We start from the raw sequence: 17158 nt of genomic DNA on the forward strand, positions 1-17158 counted from the left end.
ATTTTCCTGTAATTTATTACAGGTGAGAACATTTGGCCATTTCCTTGTAATTTCACTGTATTTTATTACAGGAGAGAACAGTTGGCCAGTCCCTTGTAATTTCCTGTAATTTATTACAGGAGAGAACAGATGGCCAGGTCCTATTAATTTCACTGTAATTTATTACAGGTGAGAACATTTGGCCATTCCATTGTAATTTCACTGTAATTTATTACAGGAGAGAACAGTTGGCCAGCCCCTTGTAATTTCACTGTAATTTATTACAGGAGAGAGCATTTGGCCAGTCCCTTGTAATTTTCCTGTAATTTATTACAGGACAGAACAGTTGGCCAGTCCCTTGTAATTTCCTGTAATTTATTACAGGAGAGAACAGTTGGCCAGTCCCTTGTAATTTCACTGTAATTTATTACAGGAGAGAACAGTTGGCCAGTCCCTTGTAATTTCACTGTAATTTATTACAGGTGAGAACATTTTGCCATTTCCTTGTAATTTCACTGTAATTTATTACAGAAAAGAACAGTTGGCCAGTCCCTTGTAATTTTCCTGTAATTTATTACAGGACAGAACAGTTGGCCAGTCCCTTGTAATTTCCTGTAATTTATTACAGGAGAGAACAGTTGGCCAGTCCCTTGTAATTTCACTGTAATTTATTACAGGTGAGAGCATTTTGCCATTTCCTTGTAATTTCACTGTAATTTATTACAGAAAAGAACAGTTGGCCAGTCCCTTGTATTTTTCCTGTAATTTATTACAGGAGAGAACAGTTGGCCAGTCTCTTGTAATTTCCTGTAATTTATTACAGGAGAGAACAGTTGGCCAGTCCCTTGTAATTTTCCTGTAATTTATTACAGGAGAGAGCAGTTGGCCAGTCCCTTGTAATTTTCCTGTAATTTATTACAGGTGAGAACATTTGGCCATTTCCTTGTAATTTCACTGTAATTTATTACAGGAGAGAGCAGTTGGCCAGTCCCTTGTAATTTTATTACACGTGAGAACATTTGGCCATTTCCTTGTAATTTCACTGTAATTTATTACAGGAGAGAACAGTTGGCCAGTCCCTTGTAATTTCACTGTAATTTATAACACTAGTGAACAGTTTGCCAGTCCCTTGTAATTTTCCTTTAATTTATTACAGGTGAGAACATTTGGCCATTCCCTTGTAATTTCACTGTAATTTATTACAGGAGAGAACAGTTGGCCAGTCCCTTGTAATTTTCCTGTATTGTATTACAGAAAAGAACAGTTGGCATGTCCCTTGTAATTTCACTGTAATTTATTACAGGAGGGAACATTTGGCCAGTCCTTTGTAATTTTCCTGTAATTTATTACAGGAGAGAACAGTTGGCCAGTCCCTTGTAATTTCCTGTAATTTATTACAGGAGAGAACAGTTGGCCAGTCCATAGTAATTTCCTGTAATTTATTACAGGAGAGAACATTTGGCCATTCCCTTGTAATTTCACTGTAATTTATTACAGGAGAGAACAGTTGGCCAGTCCCTTGTAATTTTCCTGTATTGTATTACAGAAAAGAACAGTTGGCATGTCCCTTGTAATTTCACTGTAATTTATTACAGGAGGGAACATTTGGCCAGTCCTTTGTAATTTTCCTGTAATTTATTACAGGAGAGAACAGTTGGCCAGTCCCTTGTAATTTCCTGTAATTTATTACAGGAGAGAACAGTTGGCCAGTCCATAGTAATTTCCTGTAATTTATTACAGGAGAGAACATTTGGCCATTCCCTTGTAATTTCACTGTAATTTATTACAGGAGAGAACAGTTGGCCAGTCCCTTGTAATTTTCCTGTATTGTATTACAGAAAAGAACAGTTGGCCAGTCCCTTATATTTTCACTGTAATTTATTACAGGAGAGAACAGTTGGCCAGTCCCTTGTAATTTCCTGTAATTTATTACAGGAGAGAACAGTTGGCCAGTCCCTTGTAATTTCACTGTAATTCATTACACGAGAGAACAGTTGGCCAGTCCCTTGTAATTTCACTTTAATTTATTACACGAGAGAACAGTTGGCCAGTCCCTTCTAATTTCACTGTAATTTATTACACTAGATAACAGTTGGCCAGTCCCTTGTAATTTCCTGTAATTTATTACAGGTGAGAACATTTGGCCATTCCATTGTAATTTCACTGTAATTTATTACAGGAGAGAACAGTTGGCCAGTCCCTTGTAATTTCCTGTAATTTATTACAGGTGAGAACATTTGGCCATTCCATTGTAATTTCACTGTAATTTATTACAGGAGAGAACAGTTGGCCAGTCCCTTGTAATTTCCTGTAATTTATTACAGGAGAGAACAGTTGGCCAGTCCCTTGTGATTTCACTGTAATTTATTACACTAGTGAACAGTTGGCCAGTCTCTTGTAATTTTCCTGTATTTTATTACATGTGATAACATTTGGCCATTCCCTTGTAATTTCACTGTAATTTATTACAGGAGAGAACAGTTGGCCAGTCCCTTGTAATTTTCCTGTATTGTATTACAGAAAAGAAAAGTTGGCCAGTCCCTTGTAATTTCACTGTAATTTACTACACGAGAGAACAGTTGGCCAGTCCCTTCTAATTTCACTGTAATTTATTACAGGTGAGAACATTTGGCCATTCTATTGTAATTTCACTGTAATTTATTACAGGAGAGAACAGTTGGCCAGTCCCTTGTAATTTCACTGTAATTTATTACACTAGTGAACAGTTGGCCAGTCCCTTGTAATTTTCCTGTAATTTATTACAGGTGAGAACATTTGGCCATTCCCTTGTAATTTCACTGTAATTTATTACAGGAGAGAACAGTTGGCCAGTCTCTTGTAATTTTTCTGTAAATTATTACAGGAAAGAACAATTGGCCAGTCCCTTGTAATTTTTCTGTAATTTATTATAGGAGAGAACAGTTGGCCAGTCCCTTGTAATTTCACTGTAATTTATTACACTAGTGAACAGTTGGCCAGTCCCTTGTAATTTTTCTTTAATTTATTACAGGTGAGAACATTTGGCCATTCCCTTGTAATTTCACTGTAATTTATTACAGGAGAGAACAGTCGGCCAGTCCCTTGTAATTTTCCTGTATTGTATTACAGAAAAGAACAGTTGGCCAGTCCCTTGTAATTTCAGTGTAATTTATTACAGGAGAGAACAGTTGGCCAGTCCCTTGTAATTTCCTCTAATTTATTACAGGAGAGAACAGTTGGCCAGTCCCTTGTAATTTCACTGTAATTTATTACAGGAGAGAACAGTTGGCCAGTCCCTTGTAATTTCACTGTAATTTATTACACGAGAGAACAGTTGGCCAGTCCCTTGTAATTTCACTGTAATTTATTACACTAGTGAACAGTTGGCCAGTCCCTTGTAATTTTCCTGTAATTTATTAGAGGAGAGAACAGTTGGCCAGTCCCTTGTAATTTTTCTGGAATTTATTACAGGAAAGAACTGTTGGACAGTCCCTTGTAATTTCACTGTAATTTATTACAGGAGAGAACAGTTGGCCACTCTCTTGTATTTTTTCTGTAATTTATTACAGGAGAGAAGAGTTGGCCAGTCCCTTGTAATTATTCTGTATGATTGAGGAAGAGAAGAATACTTGATCATCGATGATAGTATTCATCATCATCACCATCAAGTACCCTTCTCTTTTTTCCTTCACGTTGCACTCTGCTTTATATTTTACTGTTACACCTGCAATTTCATGCAATACAAACCGAGACATTTTTCCAAACTAAAACTTGTTTCTTTAGCCATATACTGTAGATCTTTCAAGAACTACCCGTCGAGGGGGTATCCTTTATATATCAAGCAGACTTCTGTTTCGGCGTACGCGGTTGAGACGATGGGATAAAGCGGCGTATCTGTTGGCAAGTCCGCAAAAGCAACGCCAAGAAATTGATCTCCTTTTTCAAACGACAACGTCCCCCTATCCATGTCCAATACGGCACGCACTCGTTCTCCTTTCTAGAAGAACCCAACAGAGAAGAACCCGACTGATTGACATGAGGACTTTTTTGCACCGCGTTTCCTGTCACCTGACACGTGATGGCCAAATTGCGCGGATAGCTGCCGACCATCCTGCTGCCGTGCCACAATTTATTATCGGACAAATCCCAGCCTCACGAGTAGCGATTCATGCCCACGAGGCAGATGCTGGCGACGTGATAGATCGGCGCTTCTCGCGTCGCGACGCCGACGGCTTCGTGCGATCCGAACGGCTTTTCCCACCACACCTCCCAGCAGTGGCGTCCCGACGTGAAGCCTTTGCGCGTGCGTGCTCCCTCCGTCGTTAGTTGGCCTACGGGACGACGATAGAACGTGAAGCCGTCGTTTTTGATTGATACTTTCTTCGAGCAATCGTTCGGATTCCAAGCGTAGAAGTAGGCTTGCACCTTCGCCTGGTAGCTCGGAAGCTCTTCTAGTGGCTTGCTCTTCTGCATCGTTTCGGGTACGAGCATGCAGAATTGGTTTTCCCATATGGAGGAATTCCCGTTGCTTAGCAAAGCGTGCCATCGACGGCACACGCGACTACAGACGGCGAGATCGGCGAGATCGAGGTAGAGGAAGAGCTCGAAAAGAGTGTCTTCACTGATTTGATCTGCCATATTTTAGAAGCGCTCTGTGGACGACGAGCGCACGTGATCTCACGGGGTCTCGCGTGCTCTCGCTACGTTCCTTGCGCAGGCGTGACGGCGCGGCCCCCAAGTTCTTTTCCCGCAGAGAGACTCTTCGTCGTTCTTCGAAGTAGTCGAGAGCGACGGGTCAGCAACTAGGTTTCTATTATCGAAGCGAGCTTTTTGACGACAGAGCGCTCCAGCGAAGGCGCGCGAGAACGATGCAAGGAATTAGGAGGCGGATCCTGACGGCGCTCATGCTCGTCGTCTGCGTCCCATCTCGACTGGCTCAAATTTGCGCCGACGGTCGCAGCGGATCAGCGATATGTCCTTCTTTCGGAGAACTCCTCAACACGGGAACGATAACAGCGAGCAGCACATGCGGATCGCCCTCGAGCAATTTTTGCTACACCGATCCCCTCACGTCGACAAGAGACTGCAATAACGTCTGCGACGCGACCAATCGGCATCCGCCCGCCCATATGCTCGATTTCAGGGATTCGACGACTTGGTGGCAGTCGAAGAACGGCGACGAAATCGTTGAGATTGAGTACGAGTTTCCGGGGAACAAAACGTACGAGATCGATTACATTGCTATATATTTTCGGGGATATCTTCCGGAATCGTTTTCCCTGCTCAAATCGCCAGACTTTGAAGCAACGTTAGAGACGTATCAATTCTATTCCTATTCGTGTCGGGATACGTATGGCGTGGCGCCTGATCAAGTCATTTTTGACGTCACGACTTCAATTTGTGACGATTTAAGCGATTCGACTAGCCCGGTGATTGAGTTTCGACCTTTGGAAGGTCGTCCGAGTGGATCTGGCAGAGAAGCTTGGATAACGGCAACTACACTCCAACTTCATTTCCGAGCTGTCCAAACAAACTCTTCTGACAACAGAGACATCTACTACGCAATTGAAACGCTCGAAGTCTTGGCTTCATGCAAGTGCAACGGCCACGCTGACAAATGTCTTCAAAATGCAATAACTGGGCAACGATACTGTGATTGTCAGCATAACACCCAGGGAATCGACTGTGAAGCGTGCTTGCCGTTCTACAATAACAAGCCATATGAACAGGGAAGCGAGTGCGAAGGTACGTTACACACGCATTTGTACGTGCATCTGCTTACGTCGTTTCTTCTATATGTAGCTTGTAGTTGTCATGAGCATAGCAGTGCATGTCAATTCAACCAGACCCTGTATGAGATGAATGGGAATAAGGATGGGGGCGTCTGTACCAATTGCCAGCACAATACAGCAGGAAATCAGTGCAATCACTGTGCACCTATGTATTACCCAAACAGCTCGCTGCCGCTGACGCATCCTAATCTCTGTCTCGGTACGTCATAAATATGATTTTGCGTTTATAGTCTCATCAGGAGGTAATTATTAATTAGAGTGCGATTGTTTTCTTGCTGGTGTCGAAGGAGGCGAGTTGGATTGCGAGAAAGAGTTGAATGACAGCCTAGGCAACTGCTTGTGCAAAACGAATGTCATGGGTCGACGCTGCGATGAATGCAAAATCGGTTTCTGGAATCTAACACAATCCAACCCAGATGGCTGTTCAGGTAAGAAAAAAGAAAAGGGGGGACGTCATTAGTATTAAAAAACTATTATTTTCATTTACGCAGACTGCGGCTGTAATTTGGCTGGAACCGTGAACGGCAACTTAGCATGCGACACGACGACGGGCCAATGCGAGTGCAAGACAAACGTCGAAGAACGCACTTGCGACTCGTGCAAAGACGGCTACTACAACATGACCCAAAACAACGCTGACGGCTGCACACCTTGCGACTGCAACGGAGGCGGTTCTCTCGATCATATCTGCGATAAAACGACGGGTCAGTGTTCGTGCCGCGACGGCGTAGCGGGACGCGACTGCTCCGAACCGATCGCCAATACCTTCTTACCGCCTTTGGACTATAATCTCTACGAAGCCGAATCGTCCAACGACGGCTCGGCAACGCCGGTTTCATTTAGTCGAGGCGCTGGAACGATTTTCACTGGCACCGGCTACGCGGCAGCGAAAGTCAACGACTCGGTCATCTTCTCGTCAGTGACTGTGCCCAAAGGCGTAGAATATCAGCTCGTCATTCGGTACACGTATAACGATTCGATGCCGTGGAGTTCTGCGCGAGTCTCCATCGTTCCCTCCGGTGGAAGTGGAATGGGATCGTTGCCGGTTTGTTCTGAAGAAAATCGAACGTCCGTGGCGATGCTAGAGGATCTTTCAACTGGCGAAGGGATTGCCCTTGTCGTTCCCTTTGTCAGTTGTCTTCGTGCTGGCGTCAATTATACTGTTGGAATTGCGTTTCTTCGCTCGGGAAGTGGTCAACCAGACGCTACGTTCTTTGTTGATTCGCTTCACGTTCTCCCCGTCGTTGACGTGAATAATTTTGACTATTTTGCGCAAGATTCGATTGCCAACGCGATGTTCGTCTCTGCCGACTGCCAGACAGCGAGACTCACGGTCGAAGGAGGAATGAGCGAGGATCCCATATGCAGAACAATAGTTTCGGGCATCTCTGCCGAATTATATGGAAAATCACTAGGTAAGTCTTTTCTGGTCTGCGAGAGCCGCTACATTTTGGTGATCTTTTAGATTGTAACTGCAATTCGGTTGGATCGACGGGAAACACGTGCAATTCGTACACAGGCCAATGTTCGTGTCAATCATTCGTCTTTGGACGTACTTGCGACTCGTGTCTACCCGCCTATCATTCCCTCTCTTCCGTCGGATGCCTAGCTTGCGCTTGCAAGACGGCTGGCTCGCAAAGCGACGTCTGTGACGTGGAATCCGGTAACTGTTCGTGTATCGATCTCGTCCAAGGGCAGCAATGCGATCATTGCGTGGATGATTATTTTGGTTTTAATACGCCGACTGGATGCCAGCCTTGCCACTGCAACGTCACCGGCTCGACGTCGACGCAGTGCGACAACGCTGGCCAGTGTGACTGCAAGTTCGGCGTCGACGGAATCAAGTGCACGCACTGCGCGAGCGGCTTCTACAACTTCTCCACATCTGGCTGCACGTGCGTGATAAAAATACTAATTATTATAATCATAGAACGAGGTCCTCTTTTTTTTCTAGGAGCTGTGACTGCAATGTAGCCGGCTCCCTTAGCTCCGATTGCTCGTCGACGGGAGTCTGCTCTTGCAAGCAAAACGTCGACGTCGAGACGACGATCAAATGCGACGTATGCAAAATGACGTATTTCAATTTGGAATCGTCAAATCCGCTCGGCTGTCAGCCGTGCTTTGGCTACGGTCACGCGTTGGACTGCTCGCCGTCGCCCGACTACACGAGCGATCAAGTTGACGTTGACTTCGACTTCAGCGGCCAAGCCGTGTACGAAATCGTGCGAGCCGACGACGGAACAATCGTCGATCTTGGGCTCGTGACGCAACGTCCCGCTCCCGGAGAAGTAATTGTCGGCAATTCGTTCAACCCAAACGTCACGCTTCTCTTCAAAATGCCCTCGTCTTTCTACGGAAATCGCGTGAGTTCGTACGCCAAGACGCTGACCGTGGGCTTGCGACTCGAATCGAACGTATCCGTCGACATATACGGCGGTCCCGACGTCGTTTTGACGAATTCGTACGGCGATCGAATCGAGACGAATCTATCTCCGACGCCATCGACCGTTCGTCATTCGTACGCGATTCGTCTCGACGATACGGTTAACTGGACGTCAATGCTATCGGGAAGCAATCAATCGAGTCGAGCGCTTCCTTTCGACATCCAACGCGTTCTCGTCTCCTTGACGAGCATCACCGTGCGAGCGTCGTACGCGCCGATCGTCGGCACCGTCTTCGACGAAGCATCGCTTCAGATATCCGTCAAGTCAAACGCGTCGGACGTCGATTGGGTCGAACGATCGATTTGTCCGGCAGAGTACACCGGGACTCTGTGTGAACGCTGCGCTGACGGATACACGCGAAGCGTTCGCGACGGCGATTCGTTCATCCCGTGCGTTCCCTGCCAGTGCAATAATCGATCGGACGTCTGCGACGGGCAGACGGGCGTGTGCGATTGTCGCGATAACACGGCCGGCGATCAGTGCGACGTCTGCGCCGTCGGTTTCTATAGAAACGCGTCGGGCGAATGTGTCGCTTGCCCGTGTCCGTTGACGTCGTCCGACGGACAGTTTACGACTTCGTGCGAACTGCGAAGCGGAGTCGTGACGTGTCTCAATTGTCCGGACGGGCACGCGGGTGACGACTGTGGTCGATGTTTGCCCGGCTATTTTGGCGATCCATACGGAGCGGTGGGAGCTCCGCTGGGCTGTTCGAACTGCTCGTGCAACGGGAATATCAACGCTAGCGATCCGAACAGCTGCGACGGTACGACCGGTCAGTGTCTTCTCTGTCTCTACGACACGGCGGGGAATCAGTGCGAACGATGTCGCAACGACTATTATGGTAGTGCGGTGGCGAAGAATTGCACGCTGTGCAATTGCGATGCAACTGGTTCCGTGACGAGTCAGTGCATTGAGACGGGCAAGTGCATTTGCAAGCCCAATGTTGTCGGCTTTAATTGCACCGAATGCAACGTGAATAATTTCAATTTTACCGACGCGGGATGCTCGGCGTGCGAATGTCATTCGTTGGGGTCAGAGAGCGCCGCGTGCGACGTCAACACGGGCATTTGCTCGTGCAAGATGGGCGTCGAAGGCGACAAATGCGATCGATGCCAGGAGGGCTTTTTTGGTCTTGGCGCAAGCGGCTGCACAGGTTAGAACGATTCATCATAGCGTCATTCTTTTCCTCACGGATTTTTTTCTTTTACAGCGTGCAATTGTCATCCTCAGGCATCGACTGGCATTCGATGTGACCAAAACTCTGGCCAGTGCAGTTGCTCCGATGGCTCAATGGGTTTACAGTGCAATGCCTGTAGCGAAGGGTATTTCAACGTTTCTGCCGGTTGCCAAGGTAACGAAAATACCGATTTTCTGATCAATTACATCTCGAAATTCGTTTCATTTCAGCGTGCGATTGCAACAATCATTCGTCCACGTGCGACGTCGTCAGTGGACTCTGTACGGGTTGTGCCGACAACACGTACGGTGATCATTGCGAATTTTGCCTGTCTGGATATTACGGCGACGCGACCGCGGGCACACCAAACGACTGCAGCGTGTGTCCTTGTCCTGGTATCAGTAACTCGTTTAGCAATTTGTGTGAGCTGACGCCAGGGGGACCGAGGTAAGCGTGCGTTCACTGACGTGCGCGCGGTTTTATTTCTCTTGCTTTAGATGCACCAACTGTTCTGAGGGTCACAGTGGGGATCAGTGTGAGTTTTGCGCGGACGGCTTCTTTGGAAACCCTGGAGCCGGCGTCGGTTGCAAACGCTGTCTTTGCTCGGGAAACATTGATTTGAATGCGACGGGAAATTGTGATAACACGACTGGGGAGTGCCTCAAGTGTCTTTACAATACAGACGATTCCGACTGCAGCGTATGCGCTCCTGGCTACTATGGAAGTGCTTTTGCACGGAATTGCACGGGTGCGAAGACCTGCTTCATTTTCACTTATTTTTAGATTGTTTTTTGGGGTGTTGTAGAATGCAACTGCAATTCTTTTGGATCCGTTGATCTTATCGGCGCTTGCTCTGGTGAAATGGGCAAATGCATTTGCATGCCCAATGTCGTCGGCCTCAAGTGCGATCAATGCGACAGCGGCTATTACAATCTGACCGCTAGTTGCGCGACGAAATGTCAATGCAATAGCAACGGTTCTCTGAGCGACGATTGCCACCAAATCTCGGGAGCATGTCAATGCAAGACGGGCGTCGAAGGTCACTTATGCGACGCGTGTGCTCCCGGTTTTTACGGCTTCGACGCCAATGGATGCAAAGGTGCGTTTCTTTCGCTTTCAATCTCCTTGTATAAGGCGCTTTCTGGTCTGTAGCATGCAACTGTTTCCAAACGGGATCGCCTGTATGTGATCAAGACGACGGTCAATGTAATTGTAGTTCAACGACGACTGGCCGAACGTGCAACGCGTGCATTAGGGGACACTTTGACTTGGCTAGGCGTTGCATAGGCAAGACGACTCTATCGCTCCTCTGCCTTATTTCTTCTTCATTATTTATTTTTTCGTTTCAGAGTGCAACTGCAATAATCACACGTTGTTTTGCGACGATAGAGACGGGACGTGCATCGACTGTCAGGACAACACTCGCGGAGATCACTGCGAAGAATGCTCCGACGGATTCTACGGTTTCGCCGACAGAGGGACCCCAACTGACTGCCGTCCCTGTCTCTGTCCGTCAGCGTCGTCGCCGGCCAACTTCAGCAGCACGTGCCGTCTCCTCAACGACGGACTAACCATTAACTGCACGGCGTGTCCGAAATCTCACGCCGGCCTCCAATGTGAATCGTGCGCCGACGGCTTCTACGGCGATCCGCGGAACGGCGTCGGTTGTCGATCGTGCGACTGCAACGGCAACGTCGACGTCAACGTAACCGATTTCTGCGACACGACGACGGGAGTCTGTCGCGATTGCGTCGGCGACACGGACGGCGACAATTGCCAAGTGTGCGCGACCGATTTCTACGGCGACGCGATCGTCGCGAGAAACTGCGCGGCTTGCGAGTGCAATTCGTCGGGCGTCGTTGTCGGTTCCGCGTGCAACGGGACGACGGGACAGTGTGGCTGTTTGCCGAACGTCGTCGGTAGACGATGCGACGCTTGCGACGCCGATCATTGGAACTTTGGTTCGGCGCTGGGATGCGAGCCGTGCGATTGCGATCCGACTGGTGCCGTGGCGACCGACTGCGATCTTTTCTCGGGTCAATGTAATTGTCGGCCGGGCGTCGGTGGACGACGATGCGACCAGTGTTTGTCGGGATATTTTAATATGAGTCGTTCGGGATGCCAAGGTGAGGAGAAAGAGTAGAAGTTTGATTTTTTATTTATCTTTTGCAGAGTGCGATTGCTTTTTACCGGGATCTATTGGATCCGAGTGCGACGACGCGACGGGTCAGTGCAACTGCACGGAAGGCGCTCGGGGGTTGAAATGCGACTCGTGCGGTGATTTCTACTTCAATCTAACCGACGGGTGTCAACGTGAGTAAATACCACTTTTATGACTTTGTATGATATGTCTGTCGTAGCTTGCGTTTGCAATGGGCATGCAATGGATTGCGACGTCGTCACGGGCGTGTGCATCAACTGTACGCACGAGACCGAAGGCGATCAATGCGAGCGCTGTAAATCAGGATTCTACGGCGATCCGACTCAAGGCACGCCGTCCGATTGCCTTCCCTGTTCGTGCCCGGGAAATTCCGTCAATACGAGTTTCAGTCCGACGTGCGGCATCGACGGCGGCGGTCAATTGAAGTGCGACGCGTGTGCAAGCGGTCACGTCGGCGATCAATGCGAGAACTGCGGTGCCGGCTTCTTTGGGGATCCAAACGCCGGCGTCGCCTGTTCGGATTGCACGTGTAGCGGCAACATCAACGTCACCGATCCAGACAGCTGCGACTCGACGACCGGTCGCTGCTTGAAATGCCTTTACGATACAGCGGGCGATCTGTGCGATCGCTGCCGTAGCGGATTCTACGGCAACGCCACGGCTCAAAATTGCACCGGTGAGAGTCTATAAGACACGTTCTTCCAATGAGACTATTTTTATTATTTATAGTTTGTCCTTGCGATCCACGAGGAACTCTTGATTGTGACCAATCGACCGGACTGTGCATATGCCGTCCGAACGTGCTCCCGCCACTTTGCGATCGCTGTGCAGACGAGTTCTACGACGTCACCAATCCGAATGGCTGTCTAGCGTGTCAGTGCAACACGACCGGATCGACATTGTCTCTCTGTAATAAAGACGACGGCCAATGCGATTGCAAAGCGGGAGTCGACGGGCGGGCGTGCGATCGTTGCTCAGTCGGCTTTTACGATTTTGGACTAGACGGATGTCGTAGCTGCGATTGTAATGCGGACGGTTCGACGTCGGCGCAGTGTGACGACGCCGGACAGTGTCCTTGCCGCACCGGAGTGACGGGTCTCCTGTGCGACAGATGTGCGGAAAACTACGCTGGAAATGGAACGGATTGTGTTCGTAAGTTCAGTCGCTATTTTTCGTCTCTTTGCGACCTCTATGTGGGAACTTTTTAGGCTGCGATTCGTGCTACGACGACTTGAAGGCTTCCATCGACGATCTTCGCGGTCGTTTCGCCGCTGTTACGACGCGAATCGATCTCTTCGAATCGACGCGATCGTCGGAATCGTTCGCCGATCGTCTTGCCGACGTCGACGAGCGCTTGCGACGTCTCGACGTCGACGTGCAAGCGGGAGAAGCGAGCGTCGCCGACATTCGTCGTCAAATCGCCGATATCGAAGCGGATTTGACGGCGCTAGAAAACGAAGAGTCGGCGCTGGAGACTTCGATGAATAGCTTGGACTCGACTGCAAACACGTTGATCGTCAGGGCCGACAGCTTAGTCGACACCACGCGAAGCACGGAAAGAATCGTGACTAGTTCTTACGAGACAATCGATCAAACGATACAGCCGGACGTCGTTTCGTCCGAAGCCGATCTCACCGAGATTTTGTCGCTTACTCAGAGTACGAATAGCATCGCCGCGTCGGCGGAGAATTTAGCCGTAAATCAAACTGCCGTCGCCGCTGCTTTGACCAACTCGTCGCTCAACTCCGACGCTGCTGCGTCGTCGGCTCGAGTTTTCGCGGAGGATGCCTTATCGCAGGCGACGATCGATGGTAGGACTTTGTTCAATGTGACGTCTTCGGTAGATGATCGTCGAGAGGCGGTCGACGCGATTGGAAGCAATTTGACGATCGCCGAGAGCCGTGTGTCAGATGCTGTTGCCGCGGCGGCTGACGTTAGCAATCGGTCGTCGAAATCGCGTGAAGATTTTGGCTTGTCTCGACTCGGCGACGAACTGTCCGCCGCAAACGAAAAGCTCGCTTCGCTCGATGAAAAATTGAAGAACGTAGCGTCGACCTATTCGAGTGTCGCGCAGGACAGCGAAACGTACAGAAATCGGGTTGACGGCAATTTAGTAGAAGTTGCTCGAGATGAGACGCTGTCGCAAGGTTTCGAAAATCGTGCCGACGACGCTTTGGCAAAGGGAGAAGCGGCCGTCAGCTCGACGTCGGCGACGTTGAGTGCCGCCAACGATATGCTCGATATATTAAAAAACTTCAACGATCGAATCACAACTACTTCGGCGTCAGCAGCGAAAGCCTTGGAACAGGTGGAAGGAATCCGAAATAGCAGCAGAGCGGCTGCCGATCAGGCGACGCAGATTTTGCAGGACAACCAAATGGCCCAGGAAGACGCGGCGGCGTCCAGATTGTCGGCTCAAAAGGCGGAGATGGCGTCCAACGATGCGTTCGATACTGTGACGACGGTACGGTCGGAGTCGAGGGACCCTCTGAAGACGGCACCTATTGCGAAGTCCGATGCCGACCAAGCGAAAATCGATGCGATTGCTTCGAACGAAACGGCCGAGTCGCTCGTCGCTCGCTGCGCGGCGAATCGTACCGTTCTCGATGGTTACGTCGCGTCGACGGAGAAAGTGGAGGCGGACATTTTGGCTTGCGAAAACGACACAAACGCGCTTCGAGTTCGGGTTCAAGAATTGATGTCGGCTTTGGAAAACATCGAACGTTTGGATGACAACGCCGTTCAGTCCGTACGGCAGACCGTCGACGATTTATCCGACAGCCTGGTCGAACTTGACCTAGCGCGGGAAATCGAGTCGCTGCGGCAAGTTGCCGCAGAGCAGAGAGCCGCCATTTCAGTCAACGATGCACAAATAGCTTCTTTGGAAAGGGAAATCGAGGAAGTTAGTGCTGAGCTATCGGCTACATGCGTCTAATGGTGCACGGGTAATTAAATTTTAGTATTTTTGTACCGTTTTTTTTTTGTTATTACGCGACGTTGCATACAAATTGGTATCTCTTTTCTACTAAGTTTTTTGCCTTATGACGCACTTAGAGACAGCGTGCATAAAATCCGTTGGCCTATAGCGGAACAAAAAGGGCCGGATCTTCGTTCACGCCGGAAATAGGTGGCCTCCGCCCTGTTGGGGGCAGGCCATATGTATCTACGGAAACGTCGTGGTATGCGCACACGTCACGAGAATATCAGTCCGATCATTGGAGCAAGAAGCGTTATGGCATTCGTCTGGTACGTCGGACTCGTTCTGGTCGTCTTACTCGGTGAGTAGAGAGAAAAAGAATCGCGCGAACGGCATTCCTTTTGTCATTCGAGCCCTTTCGACGTTGACGCGACCGAAAAGAAACAGCGAAACCATTGTCGCATCGAGGGGGAAGCAGGGGTGGATAATTATGGCTGCCTTTCGTTCGTTCGTAGGTCATTGTCGAGGCGAAGCGAACCTTCACGGATGTGACTCGACAGGATTTTGCCCGTGCACGTCGAACAACGCGTCCGAATGCAGCGGTAACACCCCCCTCGCATTTTTTCCCTTCAGAACAAAAAGAAACCCCCTTTTTAGAATGTTTCGAATGCTACAAGGACGTGCGAGAGGGCCTACAGGACGAAATGATACGCTTTTACGAACTCAAAGACGCCGTCGACGCGTTCGAAGGGCGCCTTCCCAACGGAACTTTCGAATCCGAACTCAAACGCATTCAAGACAAACTCGACTGGCTCGACATGGACGTCGTTCGTGCAAACGCCCTCAGCGCCGACCTGAAGAACCGATTGAACGACGTGAAAACGACGCTCGACGAAGTTCAAACGAAACTGGATAAAATCAGAACTTACCTCGGCATGGCGAACGAATCGGCTCAACACGCGGCGACGAAAGCGCAAATGATCGACGATCTCGTCGCCGAAGCGAAGATGAAGTTGCAGGAAGCCTACGATAAACTGACGATGGCCACTAATCGACTCGCGGACGCAGAAACGGCGCGCGACGCTGTCAAAGACCTAGCGACAAACATATCGAATGTGGCGACGGCGGCGGAGGCCGAAGCGATGCGCCAGGAGAACGTCGCGACGCAGATCAACGACACGGCGACGATGGCGTACGAAAACGCGATGGAAGCGAAGCGAAAGGCCGAGATGGCGTTGAATCGTGCGCGCTACGACGAAATGCGTTTGGGCGATCTGATGACGGCGATCGACGCTCGACGCGCCAATCTCGCGAACGTCAATGCGGACGTGGTCGCCGCCGAAATGGAGGCGTCGGCCGTGCACGACAAAGCGAAGGCGTTGTACGATCGCGCGGCGTTGGCGAGACCCGATTCCGGTCTCTCAGCGGCGATCCGACGATTGTACGCGGCTCAGATGGACACGAGCGAGTTGACGAAGATGCTGATGGATTTGAACGATCGCTTTGCCGGCGTTGTGACTGACATTGACCAGGCGATGATGGAGGCGAACGCGAAGAAGGCCGAGGTGGACGTTGCAATGGAAAAGAGTCAAGTCGTTAAAGCGAGAGCGATGAATGCTTCGGAGAAAGCGCAGCGTGCTCTGAACGATGCCAATCAAGTCATCGTCGATGCCGAGCGCATGCTAAACGTTTTGGTCAACTTCAGTCGCATCATCAACGAGAGTCAGGCGAGTGCCACGGAAGCGCTCGGAAAGATTGGTATGATCGAGGAGCTGGTGAATGAGACGATTGCTAATGCGAGTCAGATTCTGGAGGATCATCAGCAGGCTCTAATGGATGCGAAAATGGCGTTGAACGTGAGTTGCAAGGCTGTTGACGTTGCGCAGATGGCGCTCGAGGTAAGATGCTGTGACAACGTGTAGACCAAACTTGTTTGAATTTTTCTCTGAACAGGAGATAAGAAATTGTACGGCGGAGCTTGAGGAGCTGAAAGCCACAGTAATGAATTTGGTCACCGCTGCACAGAACGAGAAGCAGACGGCTATGCAGTTGAATGCCACAGCACAGGGTCTCAAAGATGAGTGTCCTGAGATTGAGAAAAATGCAAGCATGAAAGCGGATCAAGTAGACCAGGCCATTGAGGAGCAGAAAAATTGCACAGACAGATTAGAAATAACTCGCGAAAGAATCGACGATTTGGTTCGCCGCATCACTAACCTCAGACGACTTGATCCTGACGAAGTGGCCCAACTCGAACGTGACCTGCAAGCGTTCCAAGATCGTTTCAACGACTTGGACGTTGCAAACATGATTCTAATGCTACAAAATCAACGAGATGAACTCGATGTTGAGCTACAGGAGAACGACCGCATGATTGAAGAAATGGATAAAGATCTCAAAAGTCTGGAGTTGATTGTCGGAGCAGGCTCCCAAGGGTGCGTATTCGTAGGAGCATAATTTTGACCCTGCTCGTTGCCTTCGTTTTGTTCGTTTGTAGCTTATCTAAGCGAGTTTAGAGCGGATTTTTATGTGTGCACCAGTTCGTTGTTTTTTCTCTCTGTCTGTCTGTTGATTAATAATTGCACGAAGCCACGAGAATGTCGAATTATGTATGATGCGAAACCTTTGAACGGTGCCAGTGCCGTTCAGTGCCTGTTCTGGAGGGTTCGGGCGTATCACTTCCGTATTCGGGACCTCGTCTTCCGCCCC

The 17158-nt window shown here is 49.2% G+C and overlaps 3 protein-coding genes across 3 annotated transcripts; 2 read left to right on the forward strand and 1 right to left on the reverse strand.

Annotated features, from left to right (window-relative positions):
- Window positions 1-3615: 3615 nt before the first annotated feature.
- Window positions 3616-4596, reverse strand: LOC136185888 (F-box/SPRY domain-containing protein 1-like). The gene is made up of 3 exons (XM_065973098.1): window positions 4115-4596; window positions 4012-4069; window positions 3616-3955 (listed from the first exon to the last, which is right to left on the reverse strand). Exons 1-3 carry the CDS (start codon window positions 4594-4596, stop codon window positions 3767-3769), a joined length of 729 nt encoding a protein of 242 aa, XP_065829170.1. The 3' UTR covers window positions 3616-3766.
- A 92-nt stretch (window positions 4597-4688) lies between these two features.
- Window positions 4689-14561, forward strand: LOC136186736 (laminin subunit alpha-like). The gene is made up of 16 exons (XM_065974196.1): window positions 4689-5703; window positions 5761-5949; window positions 6008-6178; window positions 6242-7165; window positions 7216-7645; window positions 7705-9347; window positions 9405-9545; window positions 9602-9818; window positions 9869-10119; window positions 10177-10470; window positions 10524-10658; window positions 10721-11497; window positions 11544-11684; window positions 11732-12208; window positions 12262-12684; window positions 12741-14561. Exons 1-16 carry the CDS (start codon window positions 4827-4829, stop codon window positions 14465-14467), a joined length of 8817 nt encoding a protein of 2938 aa, XP_065830268.1. The 5' UTR covers window positions 4689-4826; the 3' UTR covers window positions 14468-14561.
- A 136-nt stretch (window positions 14562-14697) lies between these two features.
- Window positions 14698-17071, forward strand: LOC136186742 (laminin subunit gamma-1-like). Its single transcript, XM_065974205.1, has 4 exons — window positions 14698-14810; window positions 14965-15051; window positions 15107-16347; window positions 16403-17071. Exons 1-4 carry the CDS (start codon window positions 14714-14716, stop codon window positions 16904-16906), a joined length of 1929 nt encoding a protein of 642 aa, XP_065830277.1. The 5' UTR covers window positions 14698-14713; the 3' UTR covers window positions 16907-17071.
- The last annotated feature ends 87 nt before the right edge of the window (window positions 17072-17158 follow it).

This window comes from Oscarella lobularis, chromosome 4, assembly GCF_947507565.1.
Source record: "Oscarella lobularis chromosome 4, ooOscLobu1.1, whole genome shotgun sequence".
NCBI classification, from domain to species: Eukaryota; Metazoa; Porifera; class Homoscleromorpha; order Homosclerophorida; family Oscarellidae; genus Oscarella; species Oscarella lobularis.

What these genes read in the sequence shown, in the direction of transcription:
- LOC136186742 (XM_065974205.1), top strand. Translation starts at nt 14,714, where the DNA reads ATGCGCACACGTCACGAGAATATCAGTCCGATCATTGGAGCAAGAAGC. An exon ending in CAACGCGTCCGAATGCAGCG is followed by an intron (nt 15,052 to 15,106) that starts GTAACACCCCCC and finishes CCCCCTTTTTAG; the next exon opens with AATGTTTCGAATGCTACAAG. An exon ending in TTGCGCAGATGGCGCTCGAG is followed by an intron (nt 16,348 to 16,402) that starts GTAAGATGCTGT and finishes TTCTCTGAACAG; the next exon opens with GAGATAAGAAATTGTACGGC.
- LOC136186736 (XM_065974196.1), top strand. Translation starts at nt 4,827, where the DNA reads ATGCAAGGAATTAGGAGGCGGATCCTGACGGCGCTCATGCTCGTCGTC. An exon ending in ATTATATGGAAAATCACTAG is followed by an intron (nt 7,166 to 7,215) that starts GTAAGTCTTTTC and finishes GTGATCTTTTAG; the next exon opens with ATTGTAACTGCAATTCGGTT. An exon ending in GAGTCGTTCGGGATGCCAAG is followed by an intron (nt 11,498 to 11,543) that starts GTGAGGAGAAAG and finishes TATCTTTTGCAG; the next exon opens with AGTGCGATTGCTTTTTACCG.
- LOC136185888 (XM_065973098.1), bottom strand. Translation starts at nt 4,596, where the DNA reads ATGGCAGATCAAATCAGTGAAGACACTCTTTTCGAGCTCTTCCTCTAC. An exon ending in GTGGGCATGAATCGCTACTC is followed by an intron (nt 4,070 to 4,114) that starts GTGAGGCTGGGA and finishes GCACGGCAGCAG; the next exon opens with GATGGTCGGCAGCTATCCGC. An exon ending in GTCAGGTGACAGGAAACGCG is followed by an intron (nt 3,956 to 4,011) that starts GTGCAAAAAAGT and finishes GGGTTCTTCTAG; the next exon opens with AAAGGAGAACGAGTGCGTGC.